Source organism: Heloderma suspectum, chromosome 1 (assembly GCF_057233095.1).
Source record: "Heloderma suspectum isolate Gila_16-S chromosome 1, 16-S_ref, whole genome shotgun sequence".
Taxonomy (NCBI): domain Eukaryota; kingdom Metazoa; phylum Chordata; class Lepidosauria; order Squamata; family Helodermatidae; genus Heloderma; species Heloderma suspectum.
Genome location: NC_139458.1, coordinates 362,818,659 through 362,837,500, shown reverse-complemented (window position 1 = coordinate 362,837,500; position 18,842 = coordinate 362,818,659). Strand labels below are relative to the sequence as shown.

Below are 18,842 nucleotides of genomic sequence, written 5' to 3'. Positions count from 1 at the left end.
TTAGAGAGCAATTTAGAAAGTAGAAATGTACACTTGGCCTCAGCTGGTCAACTCATGAGGATGGGTTGTATAGATAGTGTGCTGGTGTTAACCAGTGGACAGGGGTCATAGTTCAAGGACAGAGCACATGCTTTGCATACAGAAGACCCCAGGTTCAATCCCTGGTATCTCCAGTTAAACTGAACTCAAGCAGCACAGCTTGGAAAAGATCTTGCCTAGATCCTTGGAAAGACACTGACTGTCACAGTGGAGAGCACTGGGCTAAATGGGCCACTGTTCTGGCACTGCAAGGGAGATTCATAAAGCAGACTCTGCTAAATCACAACATTATTCATTTATAGGAACATATATGGTGGAAATTCTGCATTCAAAATAATTACCTTTAGAAGCCCTCTGTGAAAATATGTTAAACCTTTGTAAAGCATAGCTATAGGCTGGTTTCTGTTTAGTTCAAGGGAATTCTGAAAGTCTTCATGGGCTGTTGCATAGTCCTGTTGCACAAAAACAACTTCCATCAGGCAGAGAAAACAGCTAGATCTAATTAATAAAGGCAGCACAAATCATGTTGCAGTTACGTAATACTATATGCTTTCTATAAAATTAGTAATTCTTAAAACAAAAAAGGATAGTCAACTGCACACTGATTTGACATACCTAAGCTACAATCTTACACACATTTACCTGGGAGTAATTCCCATTGAACTCAATGAGTTACTTGTGAGTAGACACATGTAGGACTACACTGTTACACTGCAATCATAGACATAATTACTTTGGAGCTTCTTTAAATTCAGTGGGACTTGCTTATGAATAAATGCATGGGACTGAATTGCAAAAGAATCTTTTCTGTCTATAAGTAGTACCAGAGAGAAAAAAAAACATAGTGGCCTACAGTTACAGCAACTGAAGAAACTGGACTGATAACAAGTCAAGGAAAGTATCTTGAAATAAGCTGTTGCCACAATCCCTAGAGATACCTACTATTCCTTTTACATTTGAAGTAATACTTGGAACTATATAACTGAGTTTCATGTCCCAGGAGAATGCAAAATGTATCCTTTTTATTTGTGTGACCACACGTTTTGCAGACTGCTGTGAACATTTTAGTGTAGAGGCAGGGTATAAATGACTTAAATAGCCGAATACATATAGATATTTTTTTGCAAATTTATTTTTGCTTAACTAATGAAAATTACTTTTGTACACCCTTCCTGAAAAAATAGGTATTTAGCAGATAGTACCTCCCAGTCTAAAACACCTGACCCCGTTTCCTCAAGCAGTCTCTTCTGTAACTCCTGTGAGCTAGCCTCATTGCAAGTTATGGGGAACGGGGCGGAAGGAATGGAAGATCTGCCCTGACTTCCAAACTGTGTTGTCTAAAAGGATACATGCATTACCTTACAGGTTATGAAGGGCTTCAAATGTAGCCCCTGAGATTGATGCAAGGTGGAAAAAAATAGGAAGGCACCAATCACAGGAAAAAAGAAGGGAGAAAACCTCCAGGCACTCTGGGAAAGGTTTTGTGTCTAGACTGAAGTTGCAACGGTGGTTTTATACAAGGTTGAGAAGTGTCCTTCAAGAGTGCCCCTGCAGGAGGATTTATTCTGAAACACGTTGGACCTAAACCAATCTTTTCCTGTGCACCTAGAGGTTCCCATTCTTCCCTTTCCTTGAGACTGAACATCTGTTCTAACTCATTCACTAGAAGTGTCTCATTGAAAACTAACCTCGGATATGAAGTAAAGAGTACCTCTGTGCCGGTAAAGTCTTGCTGAGGGTTTTAGCTGAATAGCTTTAGTGAGGTCAGCCAGTGCTTCACTAATTCGACCCAGAGGTGATAATATCTATAATTCCAAGGTAACACTTTAGCCTAGCAAGAGCATACAAGTAATCCTTCATTTTTCAAAATAGTGTTAGCTTACAGTATGTCATCTTAATATACAAAAGGCAGTACCCAATACTGCTGCTTCTCTTATGAAATTGACGTAGTGCTAGCATAAGCGGCCTCTAGCGCTACACTAATAACGGAAATCCCGACACACCAGCTTACACTATTGGCACAGCACTAGAGGTTGCTTATGCTAATGCTACATCAATTGCATAAGCAGAGCAGCAGTGTTGGATACTGCCCAAACTATTACATTTGTGTTGAGCACTTAAGTAATTAACTAAATGCATTATTGTACAGAGAAGAAATTGTACATTAACAGTGCAATCCTATGGACACTAGAGAGCGTCTAGACGGCCATAGGATTTTTCAGTTTCTGAAACCCGAACTCGGAGCAACCACTCTGAGGTCGGTTCCTAGAAATCCGACTCCCCTCCCCCTCTCCTGCTGACTCATAGGAGGCACGGTTTGTCCCCAGCTCCATGCTCGTAAGGGCAGCACCAAGCGGCCAAAAAGTGGGCGTTCCTAGGGGTAGAGAGGGGAGGGAGCTACGGAAGCGCCAGTACGATGCTTCCTATGCACTGCTGGCCTATTTGAAGCCCATCTGTAGAATGTATACATTTCTTGTTGTGCCTATAATTGCAAGCATCTTTCTATATTAAGAGACACCCCAAAACATTCACACACCCTTTGAAGGTTTGTAGCTACAACCATAAGTGTAATTATGCTGTTCAGTTTGTTTACACAATATTCCTAAACAGGTTTTGTGAGTACAATTTTGGTATATCAAAGCATTCTATGACCTGGTTTACACGTAATGACTAACTATGGGTTAAACAACCCAGTTAGTCAGGGCTGCACCAGAATGCACAAGCATGCTGCTTCCTGGGTGGTTGCTGCTTATGCTTTGCATCTGCTTTCATAAACAACCCAGGAACATCCTGTTCTTGGGTTACTCATCAGAAGGTGCAAATTTAGCACTCTGAGTTGTTGAGGGACAAAGAATCCAGAGTTTTAACCCATGGTTTGTTGTTGGGTTAAAACTCTGGATTGTTTCTCCCTTGACAACCCAGAGTTCTGGGTTCACACGTCACAACGAACACCCCAGCAAACAACAACTTGGGTTGTTTCGCAAGGCTGAAGGGGTGACAGCGTGGGAAGCACCAGGCTTGCCCCTGTGAACCCCAGACTAACTATGGGTTGTTTAACCCACAATTAATCGTTACAGGAGAACCGGGTCTATGGATAAAAATGTTGTTCCTTAATGTACACTGATATACAGCTAACAGTACATCAAAGCTTAATTCAAATTATACATTTACAGCAGGGGTGGGCAAGTTCCAGGGATTTGGGGGGGTGAAGGAATTGCCCTCACACACACACACCCCACAGCTGTGCCTCTGAATTTGCCAGTGAGAGGCTTCTGGGAGCCATGATTCTGCTTCCAAACAAGGCACACGCTCCCCATGCACCTCGCTGTGAAGCAAAATTACAAGAGGTTTTGCTGCCACTGCAGGAAATTCAGCTGTGATGGAGTTGTAGGGCCTGCAAAAAAGGCAGGGCGGCTGCATGAAGCACATGGACTACATGTTGCCTACCCCTGATTTACAGGAATATAACCAAGTATACCCTCCCTTCTATCACATACATGACATAAGAAAGCACAGGCACATTTTAAGACAAGAACTCCCAACAATAAACATGCAGTAAAAACTGTACTTTGATGACGTACAGACATCAAAAGGTTTTTTTAAAAGGAAAAAAATTACCTCTGCTCGCTGTTCAAACACTTCAGGGTGATCTGGTGCCAGACTAATTACTCTGCTTAGCTCAAACAAAGCAAGCTCTGCATTTTTTATATCCTTAAAAATGGAAAATAGAGCATGTAAGCAGCAGAACATGTTTAGAATGAGGTTAGGTTGACAATGTTTAGAAGACACAATGCCAAATGAATCAAACCAGTTGCTTTCATCATGGAATACTTCGACTTGTGCTAAGAGAAATGAGCTTTTGAAACTACAAACAACCTATTTGCATAACAATGGAGAAACTGAAACAGCTCTTTTTTCAGTGTTTATCCTCAGCACTATTTTGGAGCTGGGAGCTGGTTTGCCCATAACAGCAAGCCATTCTGGGTGAATTTCCCCGCAGCTTTTTGCATTTTAAAAATCCAAGCCGCAGTGGGGCTGCACTGCAGCTTGTCATTATGTGAGAACCTGGAGATAGTGGGTTGTTGGGGTGGTGAACAAGCCACCCCCAATCCATGGCCTGTTTTAGGGTTGCTTGTTAACTACCCCAACAACCCACCCTCACCGGGTTTGCACATAACAAGCTGCAGCGTGCCCCCTCTGAGGCTTCAATTTTCAAAATGGTGGCCAGCACTGCAACGAGAAGCCCCATGGGGAAATTCACCCATGGTGGCATCTCATTACGTGTGAACCAGCTTGTTCCCTTCAGCTGAGGTTTGTTTTAATTACTATTGGTTGTTGGCTGTGGAGGTGCAGCAATGCACCACACAATGATGCCATGTGTTGTATTTGCCTCGATGTTACAAGGGAGATGGAGCAAAGAGACATGGAGCAGCAGCAGCTCAGTCACTTGTAACTTCTATTTAAACCCTTAGAAAGATACACCTGGTTACAGGAACACTTTTGACCAAGTGCTTCTAGTCTCACTATGCAGTTTCGGGCAGAATTCCAGTGACCAGTTTGAAAACTGAACTGAGGGGGGAAAATGGGTTTTTTGCTGAAAGGAAGACACATATGTATGCAGCAGAGGTAAGACGTGCCCTCCTGGATCAGACCAAAAGCCTAGCTAGTCCAGCATTCTGGTCATACAGTGGCCGAACAGATGTCTATGGGAAGCCCATAAACCGGACATGACCTGCCTGCTTGTCATCCCCAGCAACTGGTATTCAGATGGATGATGCCTCTGCTCCAAGGGGCAGTATATAGCCATCATGACTAGTACCCACTGATAGCCTACATGAAGTTGTCTAAGCCCCTTTAATGGCATCTATTTTGGCCATTGCTGCATCTTGTGGCAGTGAATTCCAGAGTTTAACGATGTTGCTGTGTGAAGAAGTACTTCCTTTTATCTGTCCTGAGTCTCCCATCATCTAGCTTCATTGAATGACCCCATTTTCTCGTACTGAGAGGGAGAAAAATGTATCTATCCATTTTCTCCACACCATGCATAATTTATACACTTCGATCATATTTCCCCTTACTCATCTTTTTTTCTAAACTGAAAAGCCCCAAATATTGAAACCTTTCTTTATAGGAAGGTTGCTTCAGCCCCTTGGTTGCCCTCTTCTGCACTTTCTCCGGCTCTACAACATCCTTTTTGGGGAGCAGGGACCAAAAATGCACACAGAACAGTATTCCAAGTGAAATCGCACCATAGATTTGAATACAGGGTGATGCAGCGATATGAATTTGCATCAAGGCAAAAGACTACGCTTTCCACACAAAGCTCTCCAGAGCTATATGTTGATAGCATTTTAAATTTCCCTTTGGAGGCCTATCAGGCCAGCAATGCAAATATTGCTGGATATCTTGTCTCCTTTCCTTTCGTTAATTCATCCTATGGAAAGCTTGCATATTAATTAGCTGAATGTCAACTGGAAAACGCCAAATAATTGTAACTGGTCAGGTTCTGCATAGACTTGAGATAGCACAACATCAAAGACCATGGGATATCTGACATTTAGATACTAGCCTCAGCCATGTACATGCAACACCAGAAAAACAGTGCTAAGTAGCTAAGTGATCCAGTTGACCTGGGCCCATCATGAATCTGCTAAAGCATATAAGTTGCAGCTATGAATATAACTATGTGCAGCTTCAAAATGTTAGATACTCACATGCAGCCCTTTCTTTCCATAGGCTATCCCTCGCCCATAAATTGCACTAACGAGCTCTGGTTGTTCCTATTCAGAGAAAAATAGAATTATCTTTGGAAGATTCCAGTGCACTAGTCTTAATATATCTTCCAACTGCTTATTAGCCTCAGCATATTTCTTACTATGAAGGTCTTTGCTTATTTCAGTCCACTTCTTTGCTATGCTTTAGTTGCATATCTCACCCCATATACTTAAAATATATTCATGTATTTGAAATACATTCTAATATACCTTAATAATTAATGCTTAAAACACAATTACACAGAATTCCCATCATGTAGCAGGAGAAATAGCCAGTGTTCAGGTGACAGCACAGCTGCTTTTCAAAGACAGATTAATTTCAGGCCCTTCAGGACCAAACTACATGTGACATGGAGGTGCATGTATCTTTCTGACATTCTCCCCACCCCCCACAAAACACACATATGCACTAAAAGTACCTTCAGGAGGTTGGGTGTTTAAGTAGGGGAATGACAGGACTCAACTCTCCACCAGCCATTTCTCCATCACATGACACATACACAGGTGTGTGTGTGTGTGTGTGTGTGTGTGGAGATATAAGTACCTATATATTTTCTCCTACAGGGCAAAAAACAGCTGGAGAATTTTGTGCAGAAAAATGGGTGGGTGGGGGAGTTAAGCAGTCCACCCTTCCTCAGATGTTCCGTTAACTCAAATCTGCAGCTTTCCAAGTTCTGCTGACGAAAGCCTTTCCATCAGCAGCAGGGATCAATTGGATACTGCTCTATATACCACATCTCACATGGGCTTTGCAACAGGTTTTGGACCAAGGAATTTAACACCAACCAAAACTTGCTACAGCCTACAGACAATTGTAGTTCTATCATTTTGGCCTGAGTTTCACAGTAGATGTGCGTACCCAATTATATTTTCTAAAGCTTCCAGTCAACTGCTTCCCCAAGAAGCTGCATGTTAGATTCTGCCAAGTTTTGACCACAAACTTTCAACATCCATATCCACCTTTGCCTCAGTCTATATTCTTCTGTTTGTTTTTTGAACTTCTGAACTTTTCTACTGAAGAGTTATTGATTTAATAGCAAAGACGAACATACTATTGGTAAATCAATATTTTTTCAGCTGAAAAATAATATGTTTACTAATATGTTTACATGTTCAGTTGAAAAGCTGGAGATAGCCTGAGTCGATTCACATCTGAATAGGTTTCAGTTTCGCACCACTTTAATGATGAATAAATATGTGAATTCTGTTTGGCCAATCCACCCAACTTTACTTGCAAGTCCGCAAAAGTCTTCAGCCCACAGAATTTTTTTTACTAGACTGCCAGTCCAAGTATGCCTCAATTAACCATTTTGTGGCACATCAACAGGCCTGAAAGAAAATGACAAACTCTTCCAAGTTTACAAACGCATTCCCTGCTCAGTTGCCTGGAAGCAACTCTTACCTGCCAAAAGCAACCAGGCTGAACTTAATTAATATGTCATTTAAATCCCTGAGACCATCACACAGACGAGACCAAATATTTAGAAACTACTTGTGATAAGGTGCTGTACTGCTTAAAGAAAGTGTTACTACCTTGCACAATATAAAATTATTTCCTATAATTCTTTATAAAAGGAGGTCCCTTTTCCAACCTTTTTCTCAGGGCTACTTTTGCTCTGGCTGCATGTCAGCAGCTCCTTTTCTATCACACAACCTTTTATGCTCAAGGAAGAGAATACACTGTTGTTATCTTCAAAGAGTTCTACCTCAGTCCCCTGCTTCCCTTTTATATTTTAACGTTCCATCCATACATTTTCAACTATGTTTTAGGGAATGCAAGCAGGCTAAGCTAAGCAGTTTTTCCCTTGTGTCACTCTTCTCTAAGAAGACAGGTGTCCTGCTTTGGGAAGCCCCATTACAGAAGTATAGCATTACAGTGGTAAAATGAGTGAATTGTTACCTGGAGCATTGTTGAGAAGTATCGTATAGCTTCATCATAAAGGCCACTTCCAATCAATACATAAGCGATAGCTGTAAAAATAGCATAATGGGTTATTGAGTCAAGCAAGCTTCCATAAATTCCATATTTGCCATACATGTAAGATTTGTTGAATATCCTCCAAAAAGGGAGCGTGAATCCGGAAAACCAAGTTTCAAGAAAACCCAATTTCCTAACCTGTCAAACACAATCATCAGCAAGTAGTTTAGTATCAAAATTTAATATATGCAATGTGCACTGCTGTAAAGAGTAGCTTCAGAAATCACTGTACAGTTCAAAGATAATTTTTAACTTGCACTGACTTGTGGACAGAGTAGGCAATAAAAACATCCCTACTCACACAAAAAGTCTCACGTTCAAATCCTGGCATATCCAGCTACAGCTGGGAAAGACTCCTGCCTGAAACTTTGGAAAGCTGCTGCCAGTTAATGCAGACAATACTGAACTAGGTGAACCAATGGTCTGACTTGATATAAGGCAGAGTCCTATGTTCTTCCTATGATCCAACAGAAGCTCTTGTGCACAGAAAGGGACAGAGGCGATTTTTATCAATTCCCCCTTCCCCCATAAAAAAAATATGCCCCAGAAGGATGGGGGACACTCTGGAATAGCATTTAGGTGATGTGGGTGGCAGCACCGAGAAAGGAAAAATGGTGGGCATGCAGGATGGTGTCAGTGGGGGATGGAATCATACCCACTGACACCATCTGGCCTGTGGAGGGTCCGGTGGGGATCAATTCAGCCCCCCACCTGCAACATGCTCCCCACCCCGGTATAAACTTATGCATGGTATAGCATGCTTACAAGAAAGTAAAATAAAAAGTTAAGGTCACCTACACGCTATGGCATTTAACATAGTGTGTAGTTTTCCAGCAGTCACTGGAGCTCTTCTCTTTCTCAAATATTCAGATAGAGCTATTTTTCCCCTCTTCTAAGCTAATAAATAGGCTCCCTTCCCAGAGGGTAAATAGGCTCTTCTTTCCTTCCTTCGTCTTCCCTTCCTCCTTTATGGTTTCATTTCTCTCTCCATTTCCCCATTCTTGACTCTCTGGAGTTTGTTCCCTTGGGAATTGAGCTCACAACAGAGAAACAAAGAAAGCAGTCCAAACAGGGGGGACAGAAACATATTTCAAATGAGATACAGGGAGGGTCTGGAATAAAACTGAATAGGGGGTGGGTAAAAAGCCCTCTGTAAGAACTCCTAAGAAGCAGAAACAGTTCCCACTTTTCATGTAAAACCAGGATCAAGTCATAACAGCCACATTTTATTGGAAATATCTGAACAGTCTCAGTACTTCCCATCAATTCTGCACACGGCATCAGGTAGGTGCAATGACCATCCACCCACTGGAAACTACAGGAGAAATGATGGTGTGTGTGCATGTGTGTGTATGTGTGAGTGAATGTATGGATTTATATGAGGTGGGGGGGAGTGTGTGGATGGATGTGAATGGTGTTGTGCGTGGTATATGTTTGGCTTTGGCCCTGCCCACTCTTGGCTTAGGTTCCACACACCACTGGCATGCAGCCACTGGAAGGTTACCCATGAAGGAATATGGCTTTCAGGCTGAAAACAGTTCCCCACTCCTACTTTAAGATGTGTGCGAGCAGCATAATATAGCAAAAGTAACACGCACTGGTCTAATAACAGAGAAGTTGCACATACCCAGCAACATTCTAGAAGAAAAGGGTTCTTCTTTGAAACACACACATGTTTCACACACATATGCTTCCGTCCATCTTAAAGCACAGTTTTTAAAGGCTTCAATCCTATAACCAGTTACCTGGGAGAAAGTCCCATTAAAAACAGTGGCATGTAGACATGCTTAGGATTGGACTGCAAAAATGCCACTGAAAGCAGAAATATCTAGAGCATGTGGAAAGAAAACTGTTCAAGGGATAGGGACTAGGGGAGGGCAGGGAAGTGCCGCTGCAGTGAGCAGCAGTGCACAATGAGCAACATCAGGGACAGGAAGGGTGAGAAGACAGAAGTGAAACTGGATTCATAAGTGCAAGAATGCATGGATCTTCTGTCTATGTAGTTCTCTCTACCATCAAGTCCAAATGGGTAATTGTACCATTTTGGTTACCGCAGCCAAAACTGCAAATATGAATCAATCCTATAGTCACCACTCTACACAGAGACACAGATCACACGTAACATAACTTACCTAATTCCTCATTTGCATTATCATCATCTGTGGCAAATGGAAACCGTTTCTGTCCTGCCAGTGATTTTGCTTGGCTCTGCGAAAAACATTTAATACATCAAACTGACAACACTGACATAAAACTGATAAAAATTAAGGGGTGATCAAAAGTTAAACTGCTGATATCAATGCAAGCAAGTTAACAATGGGCTTAACTGTACCACTGAAATCAATGTGACTTAAAGTTTAACTTTGGCAGGATTGTGTCCATTTTTTTTTTTACTATCGCTGTTTAGAATCAGACAATCTAAAGCTTGAATCCTCAGGATATTTGGATTCTAAAGTATCTGTAAAATAATGCGTATTTTTAGAAAATCAGTTAAAACATTGTTTATATAGTTTCAATGACATCCATAGTGCTAAATACAAACAGTGCAAGTAATCAAATAATTTAGATTTCCTTTCCATCGATAATACATATGTCAAGAATCAAGATTTAGGTATAAACAATGTAATTAGACAAATTTCATCATCGTCAATAAAACTAATGACCCTCAGTCATTTGGTGTAATAAAATTGCTAGGCACTTTGTGGAGGAAGTCGCTTGTATTCACTCAGAACCTGACACCACAGTTATTGCAGAGTCTGGGGAAGTGTCCAGTCTTCCACCTGGTTGTGTTTCCTGGGATCAGTTTGTTGTTGCAGCCTGATGACATGGACAAGACACTTGAATCAGTCTGTCCCACCATATGTAAGCTTGACCCTTGCACATCTTGGTTAATACGATCCAGGGGTGGATTGATTGGGTGGGTCCAGGGGGTGGTAAATGCCTCACTCTGTCAGGGGATGGTGCCTGCCGCCTTGAAAGACACTGTAGCGCACCCTCTCCTGAAGAGGACCTCCCTGGACCCAGAGGTATGTGAGAATTATCACCCCATTGCTAATATCCCCTTTTGGGGCAAGGTGCTTGAGTGTGTGGCGGCTGGGCAGCTTCAGTCGTTCTTGGAGGAAATTGATTATCTGGACCCATTTCAGTCTGGTTTCAGGCCAGGATCCGGCACTGAAACAGCCTTGGTTGCTCCAACTGACGACCTACTCCAGTGCTACCGTGTTGATCTTCCTGGATCTCTCAGCAGCTTTTGACACCATTGAACATGGTGTCTTACTGGATCGGCTCTGCAGGATGGGAGTTGGGGGCACTGTGCTACAGTGCTTCCACTCCTACCTGCAGGGCCAATTCCAGACAGTGGTATTGGGGTATTCCTGTTCTACCTCATGACTATTAAGCTGTGGGGTACCACAGGGCTCTATTCCATCTATGCTGTTCAACATCTATATGAAGCCGTTGGGTGCGGACATTAGGAGTTTTGGGGTGGGGTGTCACCAGTATGCTGATGATACTCAGCTCTATTTCTCCTTGTCATCGACTTAGGTGGTGACGGTGCTGGAACAGTGCCTGGATGGGCTATAGCATCCAGCTATAATGGGCTGGATGAGGGCCAATAAACTGAAGCTAAATCCTGACAAGATGGAAGCTCTGTGGATTGGTGGTTCCCGAGTCCAGGAATTGGGTAAGCGACTTGTCCTGGATGGGGTTGCACTCCCTCTGAAGGAGCAGGTGCATAGCGTGGGAATACTCCTAGATCCATCCCTGTCACTGGAGCCCAAGGTGGACTCCGTGGCCCAGAGTACTTGGGGCCAGCTTCAGCTGATCTGCCAGCTATGGCCTTTCCTGGACAGGGGTAACCAGCCACAGTAGTACATGGGCTGGTAACTTCCTGATTAGACTACTGCAATGTACTTTACATGGGGCTGCCCTTGAAGACGAGTTGGAAGTTGCAGCTAGTGCAAAATGCAGCAGCTAGACTGCTGACTGGAACATCTCACAAAGATCACATAACACCGGTCTTAAAGGAATTGCACTGGCTGCCAATACACTTCCGGTCAGAATTCAGGGGTGTGGTGATGACATTTAAAGCCTTAAGCGGCTTGGGACCTTAGTATTTGAGGGAGCGCCTCTCCCTATATATGCCTGCCCAAGGACTGAAATGTGTTGGAGGGGCCCTCCTCTGCATCGCGCCAGTGCGAGACATACACTATGGTGGAACGTGGAAGAAGGCCTTCTCTGCTGTGGCACCCTGGTTGTGGAATGCCCTCCCCTTGGAGACCGAATTGGCGCAGACATTGGTTTAATTCTGGTGCCAAGTAAAAACATGGCTTTTTACCAAAGCCTTTGAGGGCTAAATGCATTCCCTCAAGCAGCGCACTGTTTTAACTGTTTTATTGTTTTAGATTTTAATTGGTATTAGCTTGTTTAATGGTTTAATATGTTTTTAAGTGTTTAATTTATTCTTTTATACCGTTTAAATTGATTTTATCTGTATGCTACCCTGAGATCTTAATGATATAGGGTGGGATACAAATGTTTTAAATAAATAAGGGAGCAATCCTATGGCCACTAGGATTGCGCCCTAAATAAATAAATAATATCCCAAGTGAAATAGCAAAATAGCTATTTTAACAAAGACCCTTCAGCATTCTTCTTTCCATACACAGTGGACAGATAGACATACCAGAAGTTTTTCTGTATTGAGAGAAAGCAGGGATTCACAAGATGGAGACCCTCGTAGTTCACAGTCTGACTCACGAAAATGCAAAAAAGAAGAGTCTGAAATGGAAAGATTTTCATTGTTAATTGGCATGCTCATCTTAAAATAGCTACAATCAAGCAGAATTTAAATGCAGAAGAAAACAGTGCCAGTTATACAACAGATTACATGGAAATTGTTCAAACATTTATCACCTCCTTAAAAACAACATTACAAGAGTGGATTGGTTCCAAGTGGAAACTAGCACTAAAGGTGTTGTATTTTTGAAGACCATATACCTGCTGGGAATGGAGAGTGTGTACTTTTGTTCTGTATAGTGCCTAGCACACAGTTTGTACATCAACATTAATTACTATCATTCACTCAATAACTGTTGTTCTCTGGGTGTTTTTACAAAATATAAAAACATAAAATCACAAAATCAACAAAAGATAATTCCATAAAGCAGGACTAAAATAATTATTATAAAACAGAGGGAAGCTAAAGGATCATACCATAGCAGATAACAGAAACCTAAAAATACCAGAATGTAAAACATCCATATTAAAACATAACGCAGTGCTAAAAGTAACAGATTTTTCAGAGCCTGTGGGATAATTAAAAAGGTCTTAGTCTGGCACTGAAAAGCCATAAATTAGAAACCAAGTGGTAGAAGTAGTCTGAAAGTTTATATACTGAAAATGTATCATAATGAATAAGAAAGGTAAAGGTAAAGGTGTCCCCAACCAGTCGTGTCCGACTCTAGGGTGCGGTGCTCATCCCTGTTTCTAAGCCGAAGAGCCAGCGCTGTCCGATGACGCTTCCGTGGTCATGTGGCCGGCATGACTGAACACCGAGGTGCACGGAACGCTGTTACCTTTCCCGCCGAGGCGGTACCTATTTATCTACTTGCAATTTCTTGCTTTCGAACTGCTAGGTTGGCAGGAGCTGGGACTGAAGACGGGAGCTCACTCCGTCATGCAGCACTCGGGTCTCGAACTGCTGTCCTGCTGACCTTTCCGGTCTGCAATTCAGTGCCTTAACCACTAAGCCACCGCGGCCCCCATCATAATGAATACACAGGGATTAATATTTGTGGGATCTTGATCAGTTTCTCATTTTAACAATATGTTCCAGGCTATAAAAGCTTGAACACTATCATTACAGTCATCAACATTTTACTTTTAAGTAAGTGGGGAAGTACAGAGATGTGTTATTTCTGGGTTGCTGTTGCAGTCTGGCTATGAGTTTTGGATTCCGCAGTCAAAATTTTAAATGTGAACAGAAAGCTGGCATCCAGGTGACAGAGTCCAGAACTCCCAAACTACATACTTGGCCCTTCAGGGGAAGTTCCATCCCATCTGAGACTAGCTGTAAACCTTTATCCACAGTAGTCCGTTTCCCTACACACAGCACCTTTGTCTTGTCTAGGTTTTCAGCTTGTTAGCCCTCATTCACCCCCAAACCACCTTGAGACACTGGTTCATGAGTTCCACAGCCTCCTTGGGAGAGATAGCTGGAAACAAGAGGTAGAGCTCAATATCATCCACACACTGGTGGTGACACTTCAGCACAAACCTCCAGATGACTTCCCCCCAGTGATTTCATGTAGATATTAAAAAGAACGGAGGACAAGGCAGAACTTTGTAGCAATAGGGATGGCGGAGAATTTCTCCACGAATCTCCGGGAGGCCGAATGCCAACGCATTCGGCCCCCCGAAATTGTTGGTGAAATTCTCCGCTGGCCCCCCGCCCCCCCCCCGGGATGGGACTTACCTCGTGCAAATGTCCCTCTCGGCAGCGGGTCCCGGCGGCGTTTCGGTGGGGGCGGCGGCCGGTCTTCTGACCAGCTGCCGCCGCTGCCATTGCAAAATAAAAAAAGAAAGTAAAAAAAAAACACCACACCCGTGATAGGCTACGTAACGATTTACATAGCCTTTCACGGCTAGATTTCCAAGGTCAGCCGTAATAGGCTATGTAAATCGTCACGTAGCCTATCACGGGTGACTTTAAAAAAAAAAAAGTGCGTACGCACTTAGTTCCTTAGTTTGACACATCTAGTCTAAGTAAAGATTTACGTAGACTACGGCGAAAATAAGGGCAACGCAAATAGCGTTCCCTTATTTTCGCCGTAGTCTACGTAAATCTTTACGTAGACTAGACGTGCCAAACTAAGGAACGCAAATGGCGTCGCCCCATGGGCGCTGCCATTTGCATACGCACTTTTTTTTCCCCAAAGTCACCCGTGATAGGCTATGTGACGATTTACATAGCCTATCACGGCTGACTTTGGAAATCTAGCCGTAATAGGCTACGTAAATCATTACGTAGCCTATCACGGGGGTATGTGTGTGTTTTTTTACTTTACTTCTTTTTTTTCGCGGCCGGGTAGACGGGGCGTTCCTCCCTGGCCTGAATTTCGGCGGCGAGGGATGGGGCGCCTCCCCCCCGGCCTGAATTTTGGCCGGGTGAGGCGGGGCACCTCCCCCCCCTCACCTGAACTTCGGGGGGGAGAACTGAAGCGCCTCCCCCCCCACCGTGAAGCAAGCTGCGGGACCAGGTAAGTCCCTTTTGTCCATCCCTACATATCTTAGGTCATTGGCCATAGGGGGAAGCAAAAGTCCCATAAAACCATCTTCTGAGACCAGTCCTCCAGAAATGACCAGAACCACCGTAACACCATGCCTCCTAAGCCCAACCCAGACAGATGGTCCACTGAGGGTCCAGGAAAATTAACAGATTTGCACTCCCCGTCCATGCCCTCCACCAGGCATTCCCAGAGTAAGACACCACTGGGGCGATGAAAGCTGCGTCTGTCCCATAACCAGATCTGAAACCATATAGGAAGGGATTGAAGTCATCGGTATCACCCAACACTGCCTGGAGCTGAGAAGCCATCACCCACCACCTTGCCCAAGAATGGCAGATTAGACACTAGACTGTAGCTATCCCAAACCATAGGATCTAAACTTTTTTCTTTAACAAGGGCCTCACTACTGCTTCCTTCAAAGCAGCAGGGACTACACCATCCCTCAAGGAAGGCTTAACCACTTTCAAGGTCTAAATACTCAGCCCAGTCCTGGATAATTTCATTAGCCAGGATGGGCAACAGTTCTCAAGTAAAAGGACGCAGTCCTCCAAGCAGTTTATCCACAGCATGCACATGCTGAAAGATATCCATAACAAAGCAACTAGATTGGTACATTAGTCCCATTCATAAACAACAGCATCCAGATCAGCACAAATACAAGAGACCAGTCTGCAAAATGTCCCCAAAATTGGTCAGCGGGCCTTCAAGGGTTCAAGCTGTTGTAACCCAGAGCTTACAGCAAGGAAACTTTTAACTACTCAAAAGCGCTCAACTGGATGATATTGAGCAGACACAATTATGACAAAGAATCACATGCTCTTTACCCACATGATTAGAATACCAGCCCACTCTTTATTTATTTATTTATTATTAAATTTATTAATCGCCCATCTGGCTGGTCACCCAGCCACTCTGGGCGATGTACAACATACAATAAAACAGTTTAAAACAATAAAATTCTACAATAAAAACATTTTCTAAAATACCCTAACCCACCCCAAATGCCTGCCTGAACAACCACGTTTTTAATGCACGACGGAAGCTCATTAAAGAGGGGGCATGACGGAGTTCCCTAGGGAGGGAGTTCCACAGAGTGGGGGCCACCACAGAAAAGGCCTTGTCCCTTGTCCCCATCAGTCTAGCTGTCCTGGCTGATGGGACAGAGAGAAGGCTATCCGAGGCTGATCTTGTTAAGCGGCCTATCTGGTGCTGCTGGAGTTCCTCTTCTTTAAGGAACACTATCAAGACCTCTAATTTCTAACTAATTTCTCTTTATTTCTAACTATCTTCTGTTTCCTACAGTACCAAGGACTTGAGTTTGATTACCAAGGATGTAAGTGAAACATTCTGAATACCTGAGATATGCTATATATTAAACTGTATATATCATTTATAGAAGAGTGTATAAACAAGAGTGTATGATCAAGAGTGTTGTGACTAATCAAAACCTGAGAGACTAGGATGGCAATGCAAGTTGGTAACACTGGCAACAGAGTTGTGATCTTTTGTAATGGGATAATGGAGAACTGTATGATTTCTGAATTCCACAATGAGCGGTGGCACTAACTGAAAATTAAAGCCACAACTGTTGCATCATCTAAACCTGGTTTAGATGTAGGTTGTGCAAGGGTCAAACAACCGTTGCATAACCCTGAAACAGGCCATGGGTTCTGCGAGCGTTGTTTAACCGATGTACAACCCAGCCCCACTGAGTTCTGATGACATGACAAGCTGTGGTCACAGCTTGAATATTCAAAATGGCCACCAGCATGCACTACAACCCACTCCGGATTAAATAAACCACAATGAGCCACAGTCATCATGTAAATCGTTAGCCTGTAGGCTTGTTCTTGTTTTTATTGGTCATATTCATCTGGGAGGCTTTTCAGCTGAAGAGTGGGGTAAAAATGCTATAAATAAATAAATAACCTCTTGGGAAGCATGCTGGGAGTTGTAGTCCAACACACCTGGAAGGCACCAGGTTGGAGAAGGTTGCCTCAGAGGTTATTTCACACATTATACCACATCAAACCTGTGTCAAGTCCTCAGGAGGCAAAGGGAATGGTACCCAGTGGTGTAGTAGTAAATTCTGAAGTACAAGCGTTCATCATGACAGTCCCTATAACCATGCCCCCAAGGAGATTCAAAGAAGCAAGTAGCTGTGTTGATCCATATCTATACATGTTTGCGTGTATTATATATGTGCGTGTGTGTGTATACACACACACTATCCAATTTATAAGGATCAGGTGACAGTCATAATATAGTGAACTAGTGAAGGGCAGTGTAGTGGTTAGCATGATGGGCTTTGGCTGGAGAGACTGGAAATTGCATGAGAAAGGGACAGAGAGGGACAAAACATGTTCCCAAGCAGCAGAAGACTATCAGCCCTAGATCAACCATGACTTTATTTTCCCAGCACCAGCGAGAAACATTGTACATCCAAGTCAACAACCCAGATCTAGCAGCTTTCATCTCCACCAGGAGCAGATCATTTGTAAAGCTAAGGATTTTGATTGCCCATTCAAGACCAAGCCATCCCCAAATACTTTGCATTACAACAAGGAATAATATATTATTGCTGGGAAAAATGATTTCTGCCCAGCTACTTTGTGGATTGCAGCTAAGCTCAGAGGGAACAGGGAAGCCTGAGGAGGGTGGCAGGTGACATCATTATCCCTGCTAATCAAAAAGTCCCAGTGCTTTGACCCTGCGAGCCCTGGCTCCACTACAATACTGACTGTACCACTTCAGACTGCAGGTGAGGAAAACCACTTCTGTGTTAAAAGCTCCCTGCCCAAGGAAAAAATAGCAAAGAGGATGAACTGAGTCTAGTGATTAGTCCAGTCTTCACCAACCTGGTGCCTTCCAGATGTGCTCGACTGCAACTCCTGCATTGAGCAGGGGGTTGGACTCGATGGCCTTGTAGACCCCTTCCAACCCTACTATTCTATGATTCTATGATCTCCCATCACTCCCAGCCAGCATGCTGTCTGGGAATCCAAAACATCTGGAAGGGCCAACAGATCTGGAGCATCCAATACATCTGGAGGGCCACCAAGTTGGAGAACGGCTGGGCTAGTCCATCCCTCTGTGTGCTGTGCTAGGTTCGTCTAACTCGCAGGGAGCTTCTTACGCTGAGGGAGCATATTCGGAAATGCGGCTGCCTCACCTGCCGTCCAGAACGGCACCGCCCATTCCACCTCCACCTCAGGATTCCACCTCCTCAGCACCGCTCCCTCCGCAGCCAGGACTCGGGGAAGGAAGCGGCGCGGCTTTCCCGCCAGAAGCTGATCCGCCGGCCTCCTTCCTTCCGCCCATCACTCACCACACTCGCCAGCGGCCGCATACTGCTCCCCGCCCCAGTCAGCCGCCAGGAGCTCCGGGCAGCCTCTGCTCCCCTGGCCCTGCTGCTGCTGGTGCAGCTCCTGCCTGAGCAGGGAGAACGGCGGGTACTGCTCTGTCAGGGCGCGCACCGGCGGCGGCCTTGCTGCCGCCACCAACCACAGCAGCAGCGTCAAAAGCGGCCCCGGCGGCGCAGCGATATTCGGCCAAAGGCGCCACGAGCCTTCGGCAGGCGCCATCTTCATAGCGCGCCTGCGCAGAATAATACCCCCCCCTTTTTTTTTTCTAGCGTTTCCCTCCCGCTAGGCCCCGGCGGGGAGTGGGTGAACGGGTTGTTTCCTGGGAACGGTAGTTCCCATCCCTGGGCCTCTGCTGAGCAATGTGGGGCGCGTAAAACTACGAAGCCCAAGATGCTCT

General features: G+C 44.1%; 1 protein-coding gene across 8 annotated transcripts in view; it reads right to left on the bottom strand.

Moving 5' to 3' along the window:
* The window catches only part of TTC13 (tetratricopeptide repeat domain 13), a 47,947-nt gene extending 29,240 nt beyond the window's left edge, over positions 1-18,707 (bottom strand). For 7 of the 8 annotated variants that reach the window (XR_014786763.1, XR_014786764.1, XM_084828077.1 and 4 more), the window contains exons 1-8: positions 18,409-18,707; positions 12,476-12,570; positions 9,924-9,999; positions 7,714-7,784; positions 5,754-5,819; positions 3,658-3,750; positions 1,728-1,844; positions 381-491 (exon numbers count right to left, since the gene is read on the bottom strand). Coding sequence is in view for 6 of the 8 variants with exons in the window: in XM_084828077.1 (XP_084684203.1) it covers positions 381-491; positions 1,728-1,844; positions 3,658-3,750; positions 5,754-5,819; positions 7,714-7,784; positions 9,924-9,999; positions 12,476-12,570; positions 18,409-18,670 (891 nt within the window). In the remaining 2 variants the exon portion in view is untranslated. The remainder of the gene's footprint in view (positions 1-380; positions 492-1,727; positions 1,845-3,657; positions 3,751-5,753; positions 5,820-7,713; positions 7,785-9,923; positions 10,000-12,475; positions 12,571-18,408) is intronic. The other variant, XM_084828080.1, reaches the window with a different exon arrangement.
* Positions 18,708-18,842: the final 135 nt, after the last annotated feature.